Here is a 24,871-nt window from a genome sequence, read left to right as displayed (position 1 = left end):
ATTGATGATCTGCGAGTCAACTAGAGAAATTACATATAAAATTTGACGCAAATCATATACTAATTTGTCGTAATACGCTGACTTTAATGATTTCTGATGTAATAAAAACTATAAAGCATAGTTTACTAAAAATAACACAAACAATAAAGTAAATGTCACACTTTTATTTTTCAAAGCTACAAAGTGTAAAACTTTTTTTTGACGAAATTTACCTTGGAAACACGCGGCATTTACTATGTTATTAGGTAAACTAAGGTTTTAAAAGTACAAATTATGAAAATATTTTTATATTTCACTAAACTTTTATGCATATTGCTTTATTTTTGATATATTTTATTAGTAAACTATGCTGTAATAACTTCTAAACTGACAAATTCAAGACTTTTTCACACTCATTATACAAGTGATATGGTATGATAAAACTAGTTTTTGTCTTTCAAATCTTAGATCTCTTAGAAATTGGACTTTTTTCCAATGTTACATTATGGTTTTTTTGCATGAGATTGGTGGGAAAACTGTGGAAAACTATTTCATTAAAGCAAAATGGCGTTATTTAAACATTTGGCTAGAGAAATTCATGAACAACTCCACATTCGGAAATGTGACTTTTAATTAATAAATTTCCGCCAAATTTTATTATCGTTTTCGCTACTTAACTCACGGATCACCAATTAAGGTTTGGTGAGTTATAATCAAACCCCAGTGAGTTCGCCAAAATATATACAAAATTTTTTAAAAAACGGCTATTAATGTAAAGTGCAAACTTTTGGTTAATGATTAACTAAACATTCTAATATGTAAATTAGAAAATGATGATCATAGTCACGTGATATAAAATTAAAACAATTCAGAAAAAAATTTTTATTAAGTAGCATTAATATTTTTAAAAATAGATGAAAGCTAAAATTTGGGTAAAATTGCAGGCAAATTTGCCTGCGGGGTTCTACCGTTTAAGGGATAAAAAATTATATAGGATTTCTTGCCTACATTATAATTCTAATCCTATTTCTTTACTAAATTAGCCAATTTTAAAGCTTTGATAATTTCTTTTACATCTGAGAGAGCTATTTCCATTTTATTAATTATTTAATATTTTAATTAATATAATTATTTTAATTAATGTGAAATTTATTTATATTTATGTAATAAATTTAAAAAAAAAATAAATCTTGAACTGATAAAAAAATTAGGAAAAAAATAATTATATAATTATATTTTTCGTATTTAATATATTGTGTAATCGTCTTCTGTGTAAAACTTTGAATTATCATAATTATGTATTATTTGTATGTAATAAAAAATTTAAATCATACTATCATACATACATATTATATAATAAAGTATATATATACCATAAAAAATCATACATATAAAGTAAAAATTCCATAAACATACTAACTTACAAAATCGTACTATACTAATAAAATATATAGTTTCCTAAAAAGGACTTCATGTGTATACTATCAGATGGAATTTAGCTATGAAAGTACTTTCTGTGATTACACATGTATACTTATTCTTAGAGGAAATCCCTTCTCTTAGTCTAAGCCAGAAAATTCCAATAAGACCCATTATAATACAATGAAAAAAAAATAAAACAAAAAACAAGAAAAATAAAAAAAAAGTTAATATTTATATACAAAATAACAAGCACTTCTCAATTTTAAAACTTCATATTTGGCAAAATCTGAATTTCAGTCAAAATAGTTAGTTTGTCCTTGCCATCAAAACCTTTCTGTTGTGAAATAAATTGCTTAAAAACTTTTCTCCTGTTTCTGTCTATTTTGTTTCTTCTCTAAGGCATTTGAATCCTTGTCTTGATTTTGCTTTTGAATAAAATCCATTTTTTTTGGTAGTCTATTTAAGGTTGCTTGCCGAAACCTAGGGGTTTGAGCAAGATGGCATTTCGCCGAAAAGCGAAATTCTGCCAAAACTATATTAAAGTTATATTAAAAAACTGGCGAAACTTTGGAGAATGGCGAAACTGCCGAAACTCTGCTGAAACTATAATAAATCTATAGTAAAATTTTGACAAAACTAATCGTATGATTTTGAAGAGGTTTAGACAAGCAACCTTAAGTCTATTTCTAGGTTGATTTAAGATGGACGAAAAATATCTAGTTTAAATATCTTCAAATTCTTCAAAGTTAAATTTAGTATTATTAGTTTTATTTAAACATGCTCAAGAATTGAAATATGAAATCAACTTTCTATGCTTACGGTTTTGAATAATCTTAAATGCTAAAGTACTATCTAGTTGCAATAGTATGGATTGGATAAGATTCTCTGTATTGTAAAACTATACTTTTAGTAAGGAATTTGGGTATATCTATCAAATCAGCCTGAAATCTTTCATGTTCTTTATGTTACTTCAGAGTTCAGAATACAGGAAACTATTGTACAGATATTTTTCCAAAAAAAGCTGTCTAAACTCCATTATTCCAATTCATTGTTGAGATTAATTGACATGGTTAAGATCAAATACTTCTTTTACATCTTGATTTTAAACACAAAAACCTTACTTTATTTCTCTAGATTTGTTAGAATATTGAATTGTGTCATAGTAGAGAGGATATCATAAATAACTATCTTTTGAATATTAGTTTGAAATAGTTTTCTCTAGTGTAAACTTCAATTTTTTAGTCTTAGAAGTTTTTAAGTATTCCAGATATCTATAGAAATAGATGACATAGGCCAAAAATTATCAGAATTTGATCCAGATATAATGTTAGCATAGGTGATCTATTTCTTTTTTTTTTGAAGTAAATAACTGGACTTTTACATCCAGTAGCTTTATTTGTGTCACAAGATAAAACCAGTAATTGGTATTTAGGCTCTTCAATAATTTTCATTTCTATCAATTGAGATTTTTGTATGACATGCTCATCATTAATTGTTTTTGTTATGTTACTTTATTCACATGACAGTTTTTCTACAAAATCTTCTAATATCTTATGAAGAACCATTTTCCAAATGTTTTTAAAGTAGACAAAAAGATGAAAAAAATATGGTATAGTATTTTTAGTAATACCAAGTTTTTTGAAACTCTTAGAATAGGTATCATAGACATGCTCAAAATAACTGTATATAAACTGAAGCTTTAGTTCTTGTAAGTTGTTTAAGAATATTAGATCATTATTTGATTCACTGCCTATAGATAACGTATCACTATAGATATCTTCCTCAATAGTATATTTGGATGATAATAAATCTTTTAGATCTTTTAAAATTTTTGAATGATTTGTATATTTTCTTGCACGTTATTGAGGTAAAAAGTTAAATTTGATATTTTAATATTCATCTTGATTACTGTTATCTAATTCTTTTGATTCTTATTTAATAGATTATCAATCATTCATCCAGCTGAAGCTGGTATTAAGGTTTCACCTATTTTATACTATTGAACTTAAAATAAAATTGTATCTTGCAAATCTTAGTATTCTTGATGTTTGGAATTATAAATTTCTTTTATGCAAAAATCTATTAAGTTGTTATTATAATCAGGATAATTACAAACTACTAGTTTTCTTTTATTACTTATTAGTCCAGAAGATACTATTTTTTCATTTATTATACTAGAAATTGATCTATTTTTATGAGTAAAAGATGGCTAATTTGAAAATGATTTTTCATCATTAAGATTATCAAGTATGTTAGAAACTGATCTTTTTCTGCTCATTTATTTAGTATTTGAATAAGTTTAATAAGTTTAGCAAATTCCAAATTTATAAAAAAACTGATTTTTATAAAATTTGAAATAACACAAAATTTGTATAATTTATATATACAGTCAATTCTCTTTATAGTCATTCTCATTATAGTTACATTCTATTATATGGGATCTTTGTAATAGAAAGGTATGAAACTCAAAAAAAATTTTAATTTTACTTTATATGTTAATTATATTTTTTTACTAAAATAAATGCAAATTGGATGTTCAAAACATTTTATTGTTAAAATCTATCCTATATAGTCACAATCCATCTATAATCACTATTACACCTATTTTCAAAAATCTCATATTAAAAAGTATTGTTTATAGTCACAGTTACACTACCCAGACAAAAGTAGCAGACCTCATATTTTTATTAATTACTCAAAAACGTACATAATAATTGGGTTCAAAATTTAAACTATTATTAGTAGGTTAACTATATATAAAATTAATATTTAGTTGACCAGCTATTATTATTAATATACGCCTTTATCTGGTGTGGCATACTTTCAATTAAATTTGTTAAAATGTACTTCAGAATTTTATTCCATTCTTCATGCAAAGCACACCCCAATTTCCTTATATTTTTTACAGGTTTGGAAGTTGGAACGTTCTCTAATGTGCCTTTCCAGCTCTGACCATAAGTACACTAGTTGAATGAAGGGCTACCGGGTAAATTTTATATATCTGATTACCTGATAATCCTATTATTTGTTTTCGATTTTAACCTGAATGGAAGCTGATCAGTCCACCTGATTTGTGACTGGCTCAGTGTAGATCAGGTATAAGTCATGTGACTTTCAGGTCAAGCAGCATTAGGTAAATGTAATATGAATATCAGAAGAATTTTAGCAATCCGATATCTCTCTTAATTTTTACTGAACTGTTTATGATATCAGTTGTATATTTGCTATATCAAAACCTGATTTCTTTTTTTTTTTTTTTTTTTGCTGCAGCGCATTTAATTCTTTATTAAAATTAAAAAAATAAGTAAATACAATACACGTACAACTTAAACTAATCCTAATTTATTTAAGAACTAAACCACCCGTTAAATATCTGGCAATATAACCATGTGTGCACTGTCAGTGAAGGACTTAAACTAGAGGAATAAGTTCGCTTTAAAAAACATCCTTTCTTAGATGGTTACCATTCTTCCAGTCTACACTATGAGTGCCCCTAAGGACTTACTGCTACTGCAGACAAAACCCATTTTAAACAAAATAAAGTGAAAGAAGCAAAACAGAAAAGTCAAGGTAAAAAAAAAAAAAAGTTAAAAAAGGGGAAAACTAAATAAAAATTAGTATGTTACAAATACGAAATTCATTACAACATCTTCATCCTGTAGTTCACCAAGACCGTTATATCTTACCATCAATTTTCCAGTCTTCTTAATAGCGATCGAATTTTGGCAAGCAAAGTTAGTTTACCTATCTCGCTACTGTCCAAACCACTTTTCAACTTCTTTAAAGTCTTTTTTCCTGAGGATTTGCTCTCTGTTGTCTTGTTATTTGTAGTAGTTGTACTAAGGTTGCTTGCCAAAATCCATTTGGCCTAACACGAAATGCTGAAACTCTTATATTATAGCAAAATGCCAAAATGCTGAAACTGCCAAAATCTGCCAAAACTTCCTAAAATGCCAAAACTTCTATGACTCATTTATTCACAGTTTCAGCATAACTAGCTATAAGATCTTAATATAGTTACGCCATGTTTATCTTTTTTTAATAGTATATATATTAGTTAATAGAGTTGTTGATCACTCAGTATTTTTATTATTTTTCTTTCAACTTTTTTTTTACTTCATAGTACTTACATTATGTTAGTAATAAAAGATTGTGGTAAAAAATGTAAAAAATGACCATTGTTATATAATTGTAATAATATCATGTAAAATGTTATAAATGTATAACGCGTTTTTATATCCCCTATTAATAACTCCTATTAACAACTCCTTATATGATCGTATATTATTTAATTTTGTTAATGTCAAAATGGCCATTAACTTAGAAGTTTCACCTATTCTTGGCAAACAAAAAAGTAAGGGAGGAAGGCCGTTAAATTTAATATAGGAAGATATCAATAAAGGAGAATCTGTTGGCTCAAGTAAATTTTCTGCATTTTGCAAGTATTGTAAAATAACTTGGAAGCGTGACAAAATCTCAAAACTTGAAGAACATCTTTCCAATCACTGCAAAAATGCCCCAGCAACAATTGTAAGAAAATATATGTCAAAAATATTGGAACGGCAAGATAAAGTGACTAAAAAAAGAAAACTTCCAAGTGGTCAACAATATATGGACAATTATCACGATTCAACAGACCTTTTTGATGCAAAAATTATACGAATTAACCGTGCATTAATTAAATTTTTTGTTTCATGCGAAATATCATTTCATATAGTTGAGCACCCTTTTTTTATAAATTCTATAAAAGAGCTCAATGGTAAGTATGATCCGCCAACAAGAGAGATGTTAGCTAGAACGGGAACTAGCATAAGTGAATAATAAAGTGAAAACAGAAATTGAGAGTGAAACTAATTTAACAATAGGTTTGTGGCAATATAATTTATTTTTATTTTATTTCACTATCATAATTTTTTTTTTATTTATTTAGCTTTTGATGGCTGGACCTCACACACTTACCGATCGATTTGAAATTTTATTGTAATAACACCATCAAGAAAAGAATATCTATATCAACTATCTGATTTATCAAAATATTCACATACTGCAAAATATTTATCATCAGTTATTGAAAAGGTAATTGTTGATATTGGGGTTAATCAAATATCAGCCGTAGTCTCTGATAACGCTTCAAATATTAGAAAAGCGTGTGAAATTATTCAAGATAAGTTTCCAACTATTGAAAATGTTAGGCGCATCGCGCATTATATAAATTTGATAGCATGCAATATTGTAAAAGAAGAATTTGGAGATCATTTATTACGCTGAGTCAATATCTTGACTTCTTTTTTCAAAAATTCACATCAAGAAAATTTAAAATTAACTCAGTTAATTAAGGAAAAGGGGATTGTTAGCGGTGGATGAAATCATATTGCAAAACGTGTTGGACTACGGCAAGTGAATCAGTTAATTTAGTAATTAACTTGGAACAAATCCTTATGAAAATTGTTGCCAATAACGGTAACTTATTAACAAATGATAGTATTGCTCAAATTATTCAATCACAAAATTTTTTTCTGAACTTACAAATCCTTGCATTTGTATTGGAACCATTAAGGAAAGCTGTATTGGCTCTAAAGGCGAGATCAGCTACACTTGCGGATTGTTTTCTTAGTTTGGCTAGACTTGCGGCCGTGTTGAATAAGTTACCAAAATTATTTAATTCCCGTTTTTGTAGCCATTGTGTTAAAGTTATTAATGAACGTTTTAATAAGTTCGATGATGATAAATATATCACATGTTTTTTTTAGATTCCCGTTTCAGAAGTGCAGCATTTAAAAAAGTTTCTCTCAAAAAAATTATAAAATGTGTTGCTGCGATCGGTAAAAGGCTTAGATTCAATCTTTACGAAATTGGTATTTACTCAATCAGTTACGAAAATACAAAGATGAAGAGGATCCGTTTGACTTGGATCTCTCTATTGCTAAACAAAGTCCACTCAATTGGTGGAAGTTAATTGCTACAGATCCAGAACCCGAATTATTGCCAAAAGTAGCATGTCATTTACTTTCAATATATCCAAATTTAGATACATGTGAACGTGGATTCTCAACCTTAGGGTGGCTTTTCGAGAGACGTTTAAACCTCAAATTGGCAACATTAGAATTGATGTATAAGTTAATTACCTATTGGAAATTTAATTCTAAAACGGAACTTGGTTATTATGGAGTCGATCAAAGAAAAAATATACGTCTTAGTGATGACGAAATAAATATTCATATAGCGAAAGCTTTCAAAGAAACGGATGAGAATGATGATGATGATCTTACTTCCACTCACAAATCTACTGGTAGTGAAAAATTCTGAAAGACAATTGTTATGTTTTAATTAAACTCGTATGGATCGACAAATTTATTGATTTGTCACACAATTTAATAATTAAAGATATTGATGTTTCAAAGGATCTCTTAGACGATTTTGATGAGAATATGAATGATGATAACAGAGTAAGTGATGATGCCGGTGGTGGTGAAGATGATAATAAAGATGAGAAAGGTTATTATAATTATGATGTAGATGATTTATTATTTAGTATTGATGAGAAGGAGGAAGACTAATAATTAATTTTCACATTGCAGTCATGAGCAGTTTAATAATAATAATTATAATAACAATAATAATAACAATTATAACAACAACAACAATAATAATAATAATAATAACAATAATAATAATAATAATAAAAATTATATTTTGAATTAATAATAGTAATTAATAAAGTTTTGCCATTTATTATAGTAAATCAAAATGAATTAATATATTAAATATATTATGTATATCTTAAACCCACCACGAACGTTGTGAGAACAAGTATCATGAAGAGTTGTATTATTAATCAATAGATGACAGGATTTGGTAAAAATGCCACATAGTGCTGAGAGGTCCGTTCCTATAAAAAAAGAAAAAAAAAGAACGTTAATAACGCTCTTATATTAAAGCATAAAACTCTCCCCCCTTCCTTTATAATTACCACTTTAGAATGTCTAGCAAATAAATCCAAGTAGCCGCAAATTTAATAATAAAGTATATTTAGTATTAAACTAAGAAATAAACAAAAGTAAAAGAAAAATAAACTTGCCGCTAATTCCATGTTTAAGAAAGTCTACATGCAATACAGGGCCTACCACATATGTGGCCCGGTCTAGCAAAAGCCAGGTTGGGTCTGGTTACATGATTTCAAGATTTTTTAATTATCATATGCCTATAGGTCTAACCATTTGGAAAAAAAGTTTTTCCATTCATAATATAATAGTAAAAAAGGCGTAAATATTTACACTTTTGCAGTCTTTTATTTATTTATTTTTTAAAAAAAATGCACTTTTTTAATATTTATTTTTAATAAATTATATAGAATACAGTATTAATTTTGATAATGATAATGCAAACGAAAATATTTTATCTGCTTTAGCAGAACTGAATAACACTTTTTTTATTGAAAACAATTCAAGTTCTGATGAAATAAGTATATCAGACAATGAAATTATTCCTAATATTAACGATATTGAGGATGATACTCAAAGTCTTGTAGAAAATTTTAATGAAATGCATTTAAACAACTTTGAATTTATGGAAAATTCTGATAGCTATATTGAAGACAAGGTTTATGATGATATAAAATTAAAAGTAAAAGAATTTTTTGATAAAGGAAAATGCACATGTAATTCTAAGTATTTTGAGAAAATTGGATATAAGAGGTTTCTTACATGTCGAATAGAATTTGAAGCTTTAAATAAAGATATGCGGGATATGGTTATCAAAAGCCAACTAATGGCATTTCAACATGACGAAAATACAAAAAAAGTAACTGCCAATAATAGAAAATTTTTCCATTTCAAATATTGTTTTAATAACAGCACTCCTGTTTGTCGTAGCACATATCAGACTCTTGTTGGTGTTGGTTATTCTTATTTAGATAATGTAATAAAACATTTATGAGAATTTGGTCTTGAGGAACGTATACATGGTAATACTGGAAATGTTCCAAAAAATATGATACTTGTTGAAGTAAATTATGATATGACGTGTGAAATTTATAACTTTTTAAAAAATTACTCTGATATATATGGTTTACCTTCATCTGGGCGAAAATTAAACAAAATAACTATGCCAATAGTATTTCTTCCAACAAATTTTAGTTATGCATCAGTATATTATGATTATACTCAAGCTTATAAAAAACAATATGGAGAAAAAAAATGTATTTTATCTGAAAGAACTTTTAGAAGGACCTGGAAATCCTTAATGCAATCACTCCAGTTTATGTCCTCAAAGTCTAATTTGTGCAATACATGCGAAGCAATGAAATTGGAGATTCAATATATTATAGAACATGAAAAAAAAATATCAGTCACTGAGAATTATTTGGCTCATTTGAGTCGTGCAAAAGAAGAACGTAATTATTATAATAACAATATTACACTTGCAGTTGAAGGTTCTTGAAAAGTTCATCTATTTGGAGTTTGTAATACTGGAAACTTTCCTCACACAGAACAAACAAATTATGTTATTGACAAAGGTGAAATGCCTGATGATGGAAAACTGGGAAAGGGAGTAAATTGTACAATTAGTCTGGTTTGGCATGCAATTAAAAAATATAATTGTGGAGAAAAAAAATTAATTATCATATGTGATAACTGCGTAGGTTAAAATAAGAATAATTACTTTTTATTTTTTTATTCTTGGTTAATTGATCGTGATGTATATGAAGAAGTTGAGATGAATTTTATGATACCTGGCCACACAAAGTTTATCTGTGACAGTTGTTTTAGCCTAATCAAGATTTTTTATCAGAAAAGTAAAGTCAATACTGTGGATGATGTGACTTCTATTGTCGATAATTTCACTACAGTCCATCTTAATGCTTCCCAATGCTTTCTAAATGGAGAAGGGTTCCAGTATTACAACTTTAAAGATTATTTTCAAAAGTTTAAAAATTCCTAATATTCAAAAATATCATCATTTTTACTTTACTTCACAACACCCTGGGATTGTTTTCTATAAGGATAAACTCGAAGACAGTTATAAAGAGATCACAGTTCAAAATTTTTCTTTTAATTTTAATACCCAACCTTCTATAATTAACATTAGGCCACTTTCTTTGAAAAGGCAAGAGGAATTATACAAGGAGATCACACCTTATGTCGATTTACCATTTTGCAATATTACTTGTTCTAATTCAAACGAACACATAACAGATTAGACTAAATTTATTGTAAATAGGTTCAAAATTTTGTGATATTACCAAATGAATTAAGCTTATTTTTTGTTTACTTACTGTTGTTGATGTAGCCAGTATGTTATTATTATTTTTTTTATACTTTGAAAATTTGAAATCTCAATAAAATAAAGTTTATTTTGGTGAACTAGTTTGTTGTTTTTATTAGAAAATATTGCATTAAATTTATTGAAATATGTATTATACAAATTTTATGATATAAATTAAATAAATATAATATATTGAAGCCTAAGGCTTCAATTAATTTTCTGTGAAAATTTCAATCAAAGTTATTAAGACCGTTTTCAAAAAAATCCAATTTTTGTCGCAATGATCATCAAAATTGATTATGTAATTTCAACCTCAATTTTCTTGAAAACACGTTATCAGACAAATTCTGGCTTTTGCTAGACCAATCCTCATATGTAAATATTAACGTCAAAACTATATATTATGGAGGGCTGAGAACTTTATAATGCTAAGATCACTAGGCGCAAAACAAATTTTGAGTCTTGCAGAGTAGATCGCCAAACTAAAAGAACTAAAAAAAACAAATTCCATATTCAATAGATATCTTTCAAGAATTTCGGTTTTATAGCTTTTTTTTATATATTTTTTTAATTACCCATTTCTTTAAACAAAAAAATTTTTTGATAAATTATTTATTTAAAAAAAAAAATGTTTAATTTAAAAAATATTGATTAAACTTTTTTTCGTTAATGGCTGATCATCTACCCATACGGTATAATTAATTTAAAATGGTAAAAATTTCATATTAATAGCCGAAACTATAGTAAATCATTATAAGAAATGATACCGAAATACTAAAACAGTTTTGGCAGTTTTAGCAGTTTTGGCATTTTGAGATAGTTTGCGAAACTAGTTTCGGCAGTTTCGCATATGCCTTCCTGCTGAAACCCCCTAATTTTGGCAAGCAACCTTATACCTAGGCAAACATAGCTTGAGCTTGAATTTTATTAATTAATGCCGAAGTGACTTTAGAGAACACAGAGTAATCTATAAAGTACCGCAACAAGTGCAAAACTAATAGAAAACAAAGAACAAATAATCTTCCAAAATTACAAATAAAAGAAAAGCTAAGATTATAAAACCCCACCCTCTCTGTAAAAATAACTATGGCTACTCCCCCAAATCTATTTCAAAATGGGTAAAGTCGACTATGCTATACGTAACCCATCCAGCGCTGTACCCACTCCTAGAATCGGTAAAGAACCCATTAGCACCATCAGAAATGCATAAAATTCAATTTTTCCTATTTGACTACATACTATGGATAACAAACCTATTTCACAAAAACCTCTGGGAACTTTTTAGTGTCGTGCAGTCCAGCTGATGGGGAACTTTTTAGTGTCGTGCAATTCCCGAAGGGACACCCACCTCATTGTGAACAATCCCAAATGGAGGACACCCACCTCATTGCGAACGATCCTTCAACTTAAGATCTACTTAGATAAGTCAATCCAATGATAGCCCAACATGTGACCACCATACAACAAAAACTGCAGTACCCAACCTGTCACCCCCTTATCATCCGAGTGATCATCGATTTTGAAATTGTAACACCAAGCCAGTATGATGATCAAATTTTCCAGTATCTCCCCACCCCCAAAGAAAATAAGGTTACACCGAAAAAAGTGACCAAGAAAAACAAAAAGCAAAAAATAAAGACATAAATCTCAGAAAAACTCGAAGTGTAATGAGAAAAACCTGAGTAAAAATCACCAAACATACATCTCAACTTCGTCTCCTTATTTTAGAAGACTAACTCTCCCGTTAACAACATCAACTAGCAAGAAATACGTTGGTCAAAAGCTCCTTCCAAAAAATACTGGTCCGGCCTGCGAACCACTTGGCCAGTTAGACTTTAAAGGCGTAGGAACCGAGACGCACTACTTTTCAACCTTTCAGAAAGCCCAGGGAAACGTTCATATGGAACTGCCATCTTACAGTATTATTGGTAACTCCAAGACTCATGATAACAGTCTTAACTCAATATAAGCCGTAAGGAGTTTGGGTGAAACTAAAGACCTCGGTAATAACTTCATATAACGTTGAAAAGTCCTTTTACTATCACTCAAGGCAAAAAATCCTCATATTTTTCATCCATGTCTTCTTGGGAAAAAATGGGCAGAGCTCAACGGGAGAGAAAGTATGATGATCCTAACAACCTTATACCTAATGACCTAATATTTCATCATTTGACCAGTGAGTGTTCGATAGGATTCAGGTCAAATGACTGACTTGGCCAATTTTCCAAGATTTTTATTTTTTTTATTTCAATTCATTTTTTAACATTTTTAGCAGTATGAATTGGAATCTTGAAATAAATAACTTTTTCCATTAAAATTATTATCAATTAATGGAAGTAAATATGACTCAAGTATTTGAATATGATCACAATAGTTCATTTTTTCATCAATTTTTACCAGTGGTCCCAATCCTTTTCCCAAAAAATAATTTTACATTATTACATTTTCACCATTATGTTTTATTGAAGGATCCATATTTTTAATATTGAATCTTGTTCCAGGAGTTCTCCAAACACGACCTGGACCATCATTTTTAAATATTATAAAGCGGCTTTCATTACTCCAAATAACTGACTTCCATTTTTTAAAAAACCAGTCTTTTTTTTCAATACACCAGTTTAAATGATTTTTTCTTTATTTATCGTTAAGAAGAAGTTTGCATGCTGGAATATGGGAAAAAATATTAAGCTCATACAAATTTCTTCTTATAGTTCTAGTAAAAACTTGCATTTCAGTTTTCTTTTGAAATTCATTTTTTATTTGTTCAGCTAATTGGTGACTATTAGTTTTAACAATTTTTTTTAACATTTTTTGGTGTTCACAATTTAAAAGTCTTGGGTGTTCACTTTGTGGCTAAGTTTCAAGACTTTTTTCTTTAAAAAACGCTTTAATAGTTAGGGATTGGAACTGGTTAAGGTTAACCGGTTAAGACCTTTCAAAAAACGGTTAACCGGTTAATTTAACCGGTTAAATTAACTGACTAATTAACTGGCTAACTTAACCGGTTAAAATACAGATCATCCTAAATTAGTAATTCCTAGCCAACTTCTAACTTTAACTTTACTAGCATTAACTTTAATTTTGCCCACCCTAATAGATTCGATGATAAACCTGCAATCTTATATTTTAATATAATATATTGCATATGATATTTATAATTTAACATTATTTATGTTAAAATATTCTAAAGTTATAACCTTGATTTATGCAGAAATCAGCATGATATGATCGGGTATAGTATTTTAAATAAGAAAAAAAATTTGAATACTACAGTGACCATCAGAATTGGAATGGAATTTCGGATAGAACTAAAAATATAATTAAAAAACTTTTCAACTTAGTGCTGATACAAGGTCACTGCATGACTGGGTAGTAAGTAATTACAATATACTGTATGTAATTTTTTACCAATGTATACATTTTAATATAAATATTTACCAGAAATTACTCTTAAATAATACTATTTAGTTAAAAACACAAAAATTTATCTTTAAACGCACGTTAAAATACAAAAAATAGGCCTCTAAACACACGTTAAAATATAAAATTTATATATTAACCGGTTATTAACCGGGTAGCCTCATTACAAATTAACCGGTTAATTAACCGATTAATTAACCGACTATTAACCGGTTAGACGCTCTAATTAACCGGTTATTAACCGGTTAAGCTTTTTTTTGACAGTTCCAATCCCTATTAATAGTTTGGAGAACTGTTGTCTTAGAAAAGCTGAGTGTTTTAGTAATAAATACTTTTGTGGTTCCACCCTTAAATAGGCTAATAATTTAATTGCGTTTAGTCTCAGATAAATTGGACATAGTGTTAAGTAGTACAAAATCCTATTTTATCGATCTCAGTTGAGATTTGTTTATAAATAAAGTAATAATTATATCATTATTTATATAAGTTAACATATGTTAAATTTTTAGCCCAAATTATTATGTATAAGCTAAAGCTCTAAATGGTCTGGATTGATTCAGTTGGGAAGTAACCTAAAACTGGACTGAAAAATTAGTTTATTTCAGTTTGGTCTGGTTTATATTAAAAGGAGAATCTAGGACCAGATTGGACCAGACATGTTATTTTAGTCTGGTTCAGTCCGGTCCTATAATAAAAAATAATGCGAAAATGTTTTTTTAATTATAATTACTTAGAAAAAATATTTCACAACATTTTTTCGTTAAGTTAATTAAAAAATGTATGCGAAAATGTTTTTTTAATTAAATATACTTAGAAAAAATGTTTTACAACATTTTTTCTTTAAATTAATTAAAAAATGTTGCGCAAACATTTTTTTAATTAAATATATTTAGAAAAAACGTTTCACAACATTTTTTCTTAAAATTAATTAAAAAAATGTTGTGCAAACATTTTTTTTATAATAATATGTTAAAAAAAATGATATGCAACATTTTTTTATTTAATAATTAAATAATTGCAATGGTTTTAATATAAACCATTGCGAAAATATTTATCAGTCCAGTCTGGTCCAACCCATTTAATTCAGTCTGGGTTAGATTTATAATCTGAAACTGGACTGGACCGGACTGAATATTTTGATCTGAGTTGAAGTATCAACTTAGACTGGACCAATCCAAATTTTTGGTCTGGATTGAAGTATCAACCCAGACTGGACCAATCCGAATTTTTGGTCTGGGTTGTTGGATTAGAACTGATCCAATTAGAGCTTTAGTACAAGCAGAAGTCATGGAGGAAGGAAGCCCTACAAAACCCCAAATAATACTAATATAACTAACTTACAAGTAAACTTTAAATACTGAAGTAAAAATACATTTTATGGCATAACACCATCAATATTGAAGTTAGGAATTCGATTTTACTATCATTAGAATTCTCTCATCAAGACAAATCTAATGATATAAATTTTATTAAAATCGAATTACTAGTTGTATTAAAAACAGGGTATGTAGGATAACAAAATTTGAAAACATCTTTACGCAACTTTTGAAAAATTTTAATATAAACTCTACATAAACTCAAATGTGAGTTGTATCAGTATTGTTTGGGGTCCTGTTCTAGTCCTACAGAGTTGTTAATGAATATATAAAGTAGAAGTGGATATCAGAAAGGGTTTAACTAGATTATTACAATCATCCAGTGATTGAAACTCAGTATTTAACAAAAAGGTTGAAAAGGTAAAGTGATTGTTCACCAATAAAGTAGTATATATTAAAGAGAAAGATAAAGAAATAGGAAGGCCAGTTGCGAATACTTTAGCATTTCTGGTAGGATATGCAACTGCATCAGAAAGAATGACTCAAAAAAAATAATGCTTACTAGTACAGCGTCATTTGATCTTTTACATAGTAGCATATTTAGAAACATTACGAAAGCAATTAGAACAAGGATTAAAAGAGAAGGAATTATTAGAAGTGGAAATCCAGTGTAACATAATAGTAAAGCCTTTCTTTAAATAAAAGATATATACTCAACTAACAGTAAAAGTTTGGCAATGCGATTATAAGCAAGAGCTTATTAAGAGTAATATTTTTCATTAGAAACAGTAATATCTAATAAAAGAGGAGAAGCTAAAGTAAAAGAGAAGTCATTAATATACTGAGAAGAAAAAGAAAATAAAATAGAAAAAGAAAGAATATTATTTTTTAAATAAATAAACCAAGCAGAAACTTGTCCTTTTTTTCTAATGATTTTTAAATAACAAAGATCAGACTATAGGAGAAGGAATGTCTCACATGGAAAGAAAAGTTGGACTTAAATAAAAAGATTGAGATTTTTTCACAAATTTCAATTTATTTAAAATAATCATTGTGAGATGATAGATTAGAGTGGAATAACTGATTACAGATCTTATCTTAAAGAAAAGGATTATATGATGTTCAATCACGAAAAGAAGAGTAAAGAATTAAACAAAGAATGAGTTTGAAGTGAATGGATTTGAAACTAAGATTCCAAGTTAATTGTAGTAAGATAACTTTCAGCACCTAAATATTCTTGAAGATAAGAGATAGTATAATTGGCAAAATCCTTAAAATCAAAGTAAGTAAATATTTTCTGTCAGAAAGCAATGTGTGATAAAAGAAAATAACAAAACACTTACTGAACAGAAAAAGGCAGTTTTAAAAATATCAAAGTCAATGGAATAGTGAATGCAAGGTCAGTTTTATGTTGAGGTTTGCAGTTTGAATTCCAGTTTTAAAAGAAGAATGGTATTATACAAATAGGTCACATGATGTGCAAACAATTTCTTAGGTTTAAGGAGGGCAGCTATATCTTTAATCATAAAGCAGACTTGTTTTAATACAAATTAGAGGGAAGTCAAAAAAGAAAACTAAACATCAAGAAAATGAAAGGAAGTTTCAAAATCCAAAAAAGAAAGAGTAAGAGATCCATTTGGAATTAAAGGAGAAGGGAAAAGGTAGAAAGAAACTGAAGAAGAAGGATAAGAGAAGAAAAGTAAAACATATTTGGCTGAGTTAGCTTGAATATGGGAGGCGGTCAGTAGAAAAGAGGGAAATTTAAAAATTTTAAGATTTTTGGTTATTAAGCTAATTTTGTTCCCATGACCATGATTGGCAAAGTAAACTGATAAAAAAAATTTTGACCAAAATTTGGATTTCCCCCTTTTCTACTGACCACCTCCCATATTATTTAAAGTATAAAATTTAGCAGTTATAGATAAGCGATTTTTGATCTCAAGTTTTGAAGAAGCAATCAGGGTAAAGTCATCCATAAATGTAAGATGAAAGATAGGTAAGGAGTATTATTCAAAGAAAAAAGAAGAATAATCAAGAAGAGTTGAAGATTTCAGTAAGAATAGATCACACACTTCTTGTCTTAATACTATGAGCAAGGGATCTAAGTAAATTACTTAGAGAAAAGGTGAAATAATTTCTCTTTAGTCAATACTAATAGTCTAATACATACTCTATAAAAAGGAGAATCACCATGACAAGTGAGGATTTTGAATTGCACTAAAAGTGCAGGGATATGAAGTTTAATTAAGGCTAATTTAAGCATATTAAGGTCTATGGAATTAAAAGCCTTGGAGATGTCTTGAGAAATGATCCAAAGTTTCTGGTTGTCAAAGAATCATGCTTATGTTAATGGGTAATGATATCAAGCATTTTAATAGGAATATCAGTAGAAGTGTAGAACCACCAGGTAATATTTTATTTATTTTTTTCTTTTTCATGCCAAATATTTTGATTTTTCCTATATTGTTAACATTTCTTATTTTATCTAAGTGTTTGTTATTTTAAAGTTGAAATTTCAGTTTTTTTTTCAAAAATACATTGGCTTATTTATAATAAGGTTGGTTTATTTTTTTGGATAGTTACTATGATAAGTAATAGAAAAACCATTAGTTTTCTTTAGTCTTCTCAATAAGTTGACTTATAATTTAATATAAAAAAAAAAATAAATTTTTCTAATAAATAAATCCATATAATAATGAAAAATTTTGTATATTTTTTTACTATTAATATAAATAATAACGATGAATTTTCAGTATAATGTTATTATAATTGTCTGGATCCTATTAAGCATTTTCTGAATTTTAATGGAATATTATCTATAATAATATTTTTGTTAATTACAAATTTATTTATTTTTTGTCAGCTAAATTTAACAAATAAATAAAATTAAAACCAAATTATTAAAATAAAAAATAAATAATAAAATCAAATAAACTGATGTTCTAAAGAAATTGCATTGTCTTGTTTTGGTTTAATAAAATACAAAAATAAAGTAAATAAAATATATCATACAACCCATGTTAATTTGTTTACATGGAACCTATTAACATTAAATATTACTTCAATTTTAATTAGGCGGTGGTTGATTCATTATATCCACATATCTAAGAATTTAAATAACAATGTTACTATATAATATTTTAGAAATTTACAGAATAAAATAATGTGTTACCTTCTGACACCCCGTCTCATACTTGCACTTGATGCACGGCCACCTTTGTTTGGTGGTGGTGGTGTAGCACTAATTGGCGGGCCTGCAAGATTTTTGTTATCCATAGGAGGTAATGATTGTCTGTTAGGATTTGAACTCATCGCTGAATATGAGGACTGAGGTGATGTTGTTTTTGAACGTTGCGGAGGAGGTGGTGGTGGCATTAATGTATTATTAGGCTCATTACCAGCCTAGATAAACAAACAATACGAAAATTCTTTAGAATTTAAAATATGAATAACATTTGATATAAAGCTTCTTACCTTCTTATTAATCCATCTTTTTTGAACTGGATCATAGTAAAATGAACTTTCTTCTCCTAAATTAGCAGTTTTGCCACCTTCTTTCTTTCCAAACCATCTTCCAAACCATCCTTTCTTTTCTTCTATTTAAAGATCAAGAAAAATTTATAGTATAAATAGGGATAATAACACAATAAATTGACCACATAAATATGTATTATCATACCCTGTTGTTCATCCTGCTTTTCTTCCTTTTTTTGTTCTGTTTGAGAAATATCATGTTTAGTTTCATGGCTATTATTGCTTATGTCAGTCACAGAATCTGTAGTTTGATCATTATTCTTTTTGGATCCAAACGAATTATTTCCTAAACCCAAATCATCATAATCCTCATCCAAAGTATTATTTTGATTTGAAGTGCCTGTCGTTGATGGTGCTGGTGCTGGTGCTGGTGCTGGAACAAATGTAAAATTATTATCCATGAGAGATATGAATTCACCCTCACCAATATCATCAGTTTGGGTTTGGTCTGCTTTTTGATCCTCAATTATATTGGTAGAATCAGAATTTGGGTCATTCCACCATGCAGAATCATTTTTGTAAGACGCTTCCGATGGTTGATAATATGAATAAATAGGTTGTTGATGTTGATTTTGTTTATTTGTTTCAACACCAGAATAATCCGATAATGGAGTATCATTATAGCCTGACTGTTGTTCATTAGAACTAGCACCGTATGCATATCCATTATCCGTAACTGATTGTTGGTTATTATCAAAATGTTTATAACTGGAATACCCGTAAGAACCAGAATATTGTTGGTCCTGCCTTTTAAAATGTCCATAATAACCGTTTTTGTCATCCGTTGGAGACGTTTCAAGAGATTCTCTTTCAGGGACGGAAGAAATCGTATTTTGACCATCAGATGTAGTAGGGCTAAAATTATCATTATAACCACCGTTAACTAGTCCAACACCAGGAGTTGACGATCTTCGCTGATTTCCATTTAAGTGTTTTTGAACCACTGCGCTCGGGGTAGTTGCACGACGAATATCTACAGTAGGATTGGGGATAGGACGAAAGTCTGAAGCAGATACACTACGAGATGGCACTTCAGAAGTGGGATGGGTGATGGAACTAAAATGTGAAAATGGTCCAATAGTTTCGGAGGTACTCGAGGATGAAGATTTCCTAACATTTTCATCTATTACATCTCCAGCAACAAACTTATTGAACTTTCCTTCTAATGAACCCCACAGAGAATCGAGAGTTGCTTTTGGCATTTTTTTGGCAAAGAGCCATGAAGAAGATTCATTGGTGCTAATTAATAATATGGAAAATCAAAAAATTTTGTTTATCTCAAATGCGTATTAAATTATATACGTAGATTTTAATCGCTTACCCTCCTCCTCCTCCATGTTCAAGTAGTCGTTGCGTTAAATCTTTCAATTTTTGTAAGAAGCAACCATGAAAATATGGTGAACCTTTAGTGTAAATCTTTACAATATTTGCAATCGATTCGCAATATCTAAAGAAATTAAGATAGATAATTAGTATATTCTGAAAATCAAAATAAATGGAATTAAGAAACATTAACCTTCTTGCTTCGTTTAAATAACCACAATCAGCCAACCACCATGCATAAAGCAGCTTATATGCTTGCAAATGAGGTAGTCCACCATCGCTATTATTCAGTGAAAGTCCAAATTCATAAATCTCAGTCATACGTAATGATTGCCAATTATAAAAATTATTTATGAGAAGATTTTGTGTATAATCATTGCCCAGTAGTGTAAATCGAACATTGGGTGCATCAAAGCCAGATATAAGTGATGCATTAGGTGATAATATATAACTATAATTTTAATAATAAATAATGGTTAATTTATAATGAAGTCAATTAAGTTTAAATTACATATCAGTATAACGACATACCAGATATGTGAAGCATGAATCCATCCATACTCTTTAAGCATATCTCCGAGAGCAGAAATTGCTTGATTATCTCCTGGTGCTCGATTTGCTAAAATCATTGCTATCGTTTCTCGCCATTTTACTAAACTATCAAGCGGAGTATTATGATCTGATAAAGAGGTGTATGGTGTTGTAACATTAGAAACAACATAAGGTGCATTTGTATTAGGACTATAATGTGATTTAGGAATCATGGCTGTAACTGGCGATTGAGCAACCGTAAGTAAATTATTGTACGGCAGGAATTCTTCAACTGCATTTAATAAGTTGCTTTAAAAAGTTGTAAAAAGAAAATATTTACTTGAAAATTATTATATAATTTGGCGTACCTGCGTTTTGTCCTTGGCCAGCAAACAAAGAATATAGTACTCTTAAACTTTCTCTTCCGTTGGATTCAGAAGTTTCGCCAATATGGGTGCCCATTTCATGTTTAATAAACCCAGTAACAACCTCTTTCCATAATTCTTTATTGACACAGCTGGCAATTATTAGTGCATGTGCCCATAAATTTTCATTCATAGCATGGTGAATGGCTGCAATACGATCACCTTTTAATAGCATCTCTTGCAACTTGTCAACAGACTTTACTGAAACAGAATATGTAAGTGAAGAAGTTTCTGGCGTTTGTGGCAAGCCTTTTTGGGTATCAAAGCCTGTGTCTGCAGGAACTGTAAAGTTTGCTTCATCGTTACTTTTAGACGCGGATGGAACTAAAATTTTACGCACTAGTTCTTCAACTTTTGGACTATTTAATTTCCCACATAATAATTATAAGAATGTTTTAAAAACTTTACCCTTCTTTGAATTCACGTATAAATTAATTTAAACTAACCTTCCGATTAACGCGCCTTCATTCTCAAACATTATTTTAAACAGATTCCAGACAATTAAAATAGATTCCAATTTTTCCTTTTCGACTTCTCCGCCATTGAAAGAACTTATATTATTTTCTGATACTTGAATCTGATCATTTAAGAACTTTAATACATTTTTCTTTTTAGCCTTTACACCGCCTCTATTATTGTCCATAAGCAAAGGACCCGGAAAATCGGCAATGTCTGATACAGGAATGATATCCTTGAGAACACGAATGGTAAAGGCACCAGGTGCAGATTTAGTAATAGGCGTACTATAATCTGTGTTAGTAAAGCGTTGAACTGTTCTTGGGAACATAGTATATATCTTTCCTCCAAATCCAAACGCAACAATAGGCCGACATCCCTTAGATCTTCCTAGAGGATCATTTATATCATCAGAACTATAATATTGTTGGCCTAGATGATACGTATCTAATATAACGCCAGTATCTCTTTCTGTATCATTCGTTGAAGTAAGTTGATTACCGTAAGACGCAAATGATGATACTGAATATGAAGCTTGCGAATGACTATAGGGTAGAGGTTGTTTGGAGTAAGCATTCAAATTATTATAAAGATTGGTCACTTCAGAAATATTCACTGCAGAAGTTATCGAGTTCATAATAACATTAATCGGCTTTCCACAATCTGAACAAAATTTAGCAGTAACTTTATTTCCACCCCCACATTGAGGATCTGGACAGGATATTAAACTTGATCCTTTTGGAGATGGTGATATTGGAGGGGGAGATGTTTGTGGAGAAGGGGTAATAGGTTGATATCCTTGATAATACTGATAATTAGATTGATCTGTTCCAGTCTTTGTATCAACTTGACTTGTTTCATATTCTTGATAATGATAATTAGTTTGGTCTTTGCTCGCCTGATTGGTAATTTGATTTGTATCAAATCCTGTATATTGATAATTTGCTTGGTGTGTTGTATCTTTATTATCTATTGTTGCTTGACTAGTCTCATATATCTGATATTGATAATTGGATTGCTCTTGCTCGGCTGTGGCATCAACAGTCATATCATAACCTTGATATATGGTGGCATCCACCGCGGTAGATTGGTTATGATATATGTCAGAAGAATTTTCTACCGTCGTTTGACTAGAGTCGTATTGGTAATTCGACTGATTGATGTCATCAACACCCGCTCGATTCGAATATTGCTCTATAGATTGCTCCTTTTCAGTGGTGGCGGGTTCGTAATGGTAATTTACAATGTCTCTTGTGGTTTGATCAGAATCATTTTCTTTGTACTTATAATCCACTTGTTCTGAGCTAGTTGTAGTGTCTCCTATTATTTGATTAGCATCATATTCTTGGTACTGATAGTTTACGTCATTCGAAACCCATTGTCCATTATACTGATGATCTTGATCAGAATAATTATATTGATACGACGAAGAATTTAAAGCTGTCAAATCACTATCCTGTGCTGAAATTGAATATCTCTCTTGTGTGTTAGCTACACCTTCCAATTCTATGTACGATAATACTTTTGAAGTACCAGATTTATTTGTCGATCCTAGAACTAAATCATCTAAGTCATCCAATTTAGTTTGTTCATCTTTTGATTTATCATTAATTTCTTCTATTTCATTCGCGTCTGATATTTCTGATGTTATTTTTGATTTGTCTTGTAATGATGAAATAGGTGGTTCAACTTGTGAAGGTTCTGATTTTGGATGGCTTTCTAGTTCATGAGGTTGATATTCGAATATATCATGGTCATCTCCATGAATAATATTTACTTCTTGGTCTTCATTTTCTAAATCATTCGATTTGCCATCTTTTTCGATAAAATCATTTTCAACTTTTGAAGAAGTAACTGTGACACTTTCTTGATTTGTTTCTATTGTTTCAACTAAAGCAACTGCAGCAGCATCCTCATTATTTGATGATGTCAAATTGTTTGATGATGATATAGTTGGGTGCTCTTGCATAATATCAATGGATTTTTTCTTTGTAGAATGCTTCATTTCTCGCGACATTTCCCTATTTTCTTTATCACTCTCTCTTTCTTCTCCCTTCTCTCTTTCTCCCTCACCGCTATCTGGGAAAAATTCTTGATTTTTAAAATTATTCACATCACTAGTTGACGATTCAAGTGGGGCATCGGCAAGTTCTGCATTGAGTTGTAACACATCATTTACATACTGTTTTGATTCATTATACGTACTTTTATCAACACTATTCATTCGCATATTATTTAGGGTATCTACTTCTTCCTTTTCTTCATATTGGTTTGAATGTGGCTGATCTGGAAGCCCTTGAAACGAATTTTGTTGTTGTTCTACATTAATTGAGCTTTGTGCATTATTTTGAGAATATGCCGGATCATGATAATAATAGTATGCGTATGGATCATTAGGATCATAATATTGCTGTTGCTGTGAATAGTTATATTGCGAATAAACTTGGTCATTAGTATACGAAGCATCATAATTATATGCATAGTCACTATATTGATATTGAGCGACAGTTGATTGAGGGTCCATAGAAGAATTCATTCCTTCTGTAACGCCATTAGTGTTAGTGGAGATATATTGTCCACCGTAATAATTATTATAATCATATCCTGTCGTCGAATTATAATATTGAGCACCTGTTGTAGTTGCCACTGGACTGTAGGCATTCTCCTGTATTGTATTTGAATTATGATTATATTCGTAATAAGACGGATAGTCTTTAGTTGTCTGTTGAGTTTGAGAGGGCTGTTCGTTAGCTAGACTATCAAAAAAGGAAGCAGCAGACTGGTCGTCTTGTTGAGTTGATGTTGGAAAGGTGTCCGAAGCAAAGAATGCGTCGAAGGGACTAGAAGAATCGTCAAATAAAGCGGCAGCAGAACCAGCTATTTTTTGGTCTTTATTTAAGGTACTGCCTTCCATTCCTGTTGATAACAACGATGTATTATGTTGTTCATAAATTAATAATTAATAAAGTTATTATACATAAATTTTTTTTTAAAAAATTTGGCGTGGCGATTAATTTCCCGTGAAGAATTGAAGAATTATGTTACACTTTGATTTGACATTGACAGAATGTATATTTAAACCAATATAAAGTCGCCAAGTTTATTTGTCATAATAAACTGGGTTCGAAAACCAGTTAGTCTTATGTGCCGATCTTTGGAATTGGCCTAAATTGAGAATTTTAATAATTTACAGTAACGATT

At 29.5% G+C, this 24,871-nt stretch overlaps 3 protein-coding genes across 3 annotated transcripts; 2 read left to right on the top strand and 1 right to left on the bottom strand.

The window, feature by feature from the left end:
* Positions 1-8,530: 8,530 nt before the first annotated feature.
* Positions 8,531-9,336, top strand: OCT59_018170 (uncharacterized protein; the record flags this gene model as incomplete). The annotated part of the gene is made up of 2 exons (XM_066148580.1): positions 8,531-8,556; positions 8,760-9,336. The coding sequence occupies 2 exons, from the start codon at positions 8,531-8,533 to the stop codon at positions 9,334-9,336; spliced, it is 603 nt and encodes a 200-aa protein (XP_066004495.1).
* Positions 9,337-9,504: 168 nt separating this feature from the next.
* On the top strand, positions 9,505-9,840 carry OCT59_018169 (uncharacterized protein; the record flags this gene model as incomplete). The annotated part of the gene is made up of 1 exon (XM_066148579.1): positions 9,505-9,840. The coding sequence occupies one exon, from the start codon at positions 9,505-9,507 to the stop codon at positions 9,838-9,840; it is 336 nt and encodes a 111-aa protein (XP_066004494.1).
* An 8,396-nt stretch (positions 9,841-18,236) lies between these two features.
* OCT59_018168 (uncharacterized protein) lies at positions 18,237-24,710 on the bottom strand. The gene is made up of 9 exons (XM_066148578.1): positions 21,661-24,710; positions 21,158-21,573; positions 20,790-21,081; positions 20,452-20,709; positions 20,257-20,382; positions 19,081-20,174; positions 18,876-18,997; positions 18,574-18,803; positions 18,237-18,505 (listed from the first exon to the last, which is right to left on the bottom strand). The coding sequence occupies exons 1-9, from the start codon at positions 24,582-24,584 to the stop codon at positions 18,469-18,471; spliced, it is 5,499 nt and encodes a 1,832-aa protein (XP_066004493.1). The 5' UTR covers positions 24,585-24,710; the 3' UTR covers positions 18,237-18,468.
* Positions 24,711-24,871: the final 161 nt, after the last annotated feature.

Source organism: Rhizophagus irregularis, chromosome 27 (genome assembly GCF_026210795.1).
Source record: "Rhizophagus irregularis chromosome 27, complete sequence".
In the NCBI taxonomy this organism is placed as follows: Eukaryota; Fungi; Glomeromycota; class Glomeromycetes; order Glomerales; family Glomeraceae; genus Rhizophagus; species Rhizophagus irregularis.
The sequence above is the reverse complement of the archived record's forward strand: the minus strand, read 5'-3'. Positions and strand labels throughout refer to the sequence as shown.

Coding starts and splice junctions, on each gene's coding strand:
- OCT59_018168 (XM_066148578.1), bottom strand. CDS start 24,584: ATGGAAGGCAGTACCTTAAATAAAGACCAAAAAATAGCTGGTTCTGCT. Junction 18,804..18,875: donor AAAGATGGATTAATAAGAAG/GTAAGAAGCTTT, acceptor TTGTTTATCTAG/GCTGGTAATGAGCCTAATAA. Junction 18,506..18,573: donor ATGAGACGGGGTGTCAGAAG/GTAACACATTAT, acceptor TTAAATTCTTAG/ATATGTGGATATAATGAATC.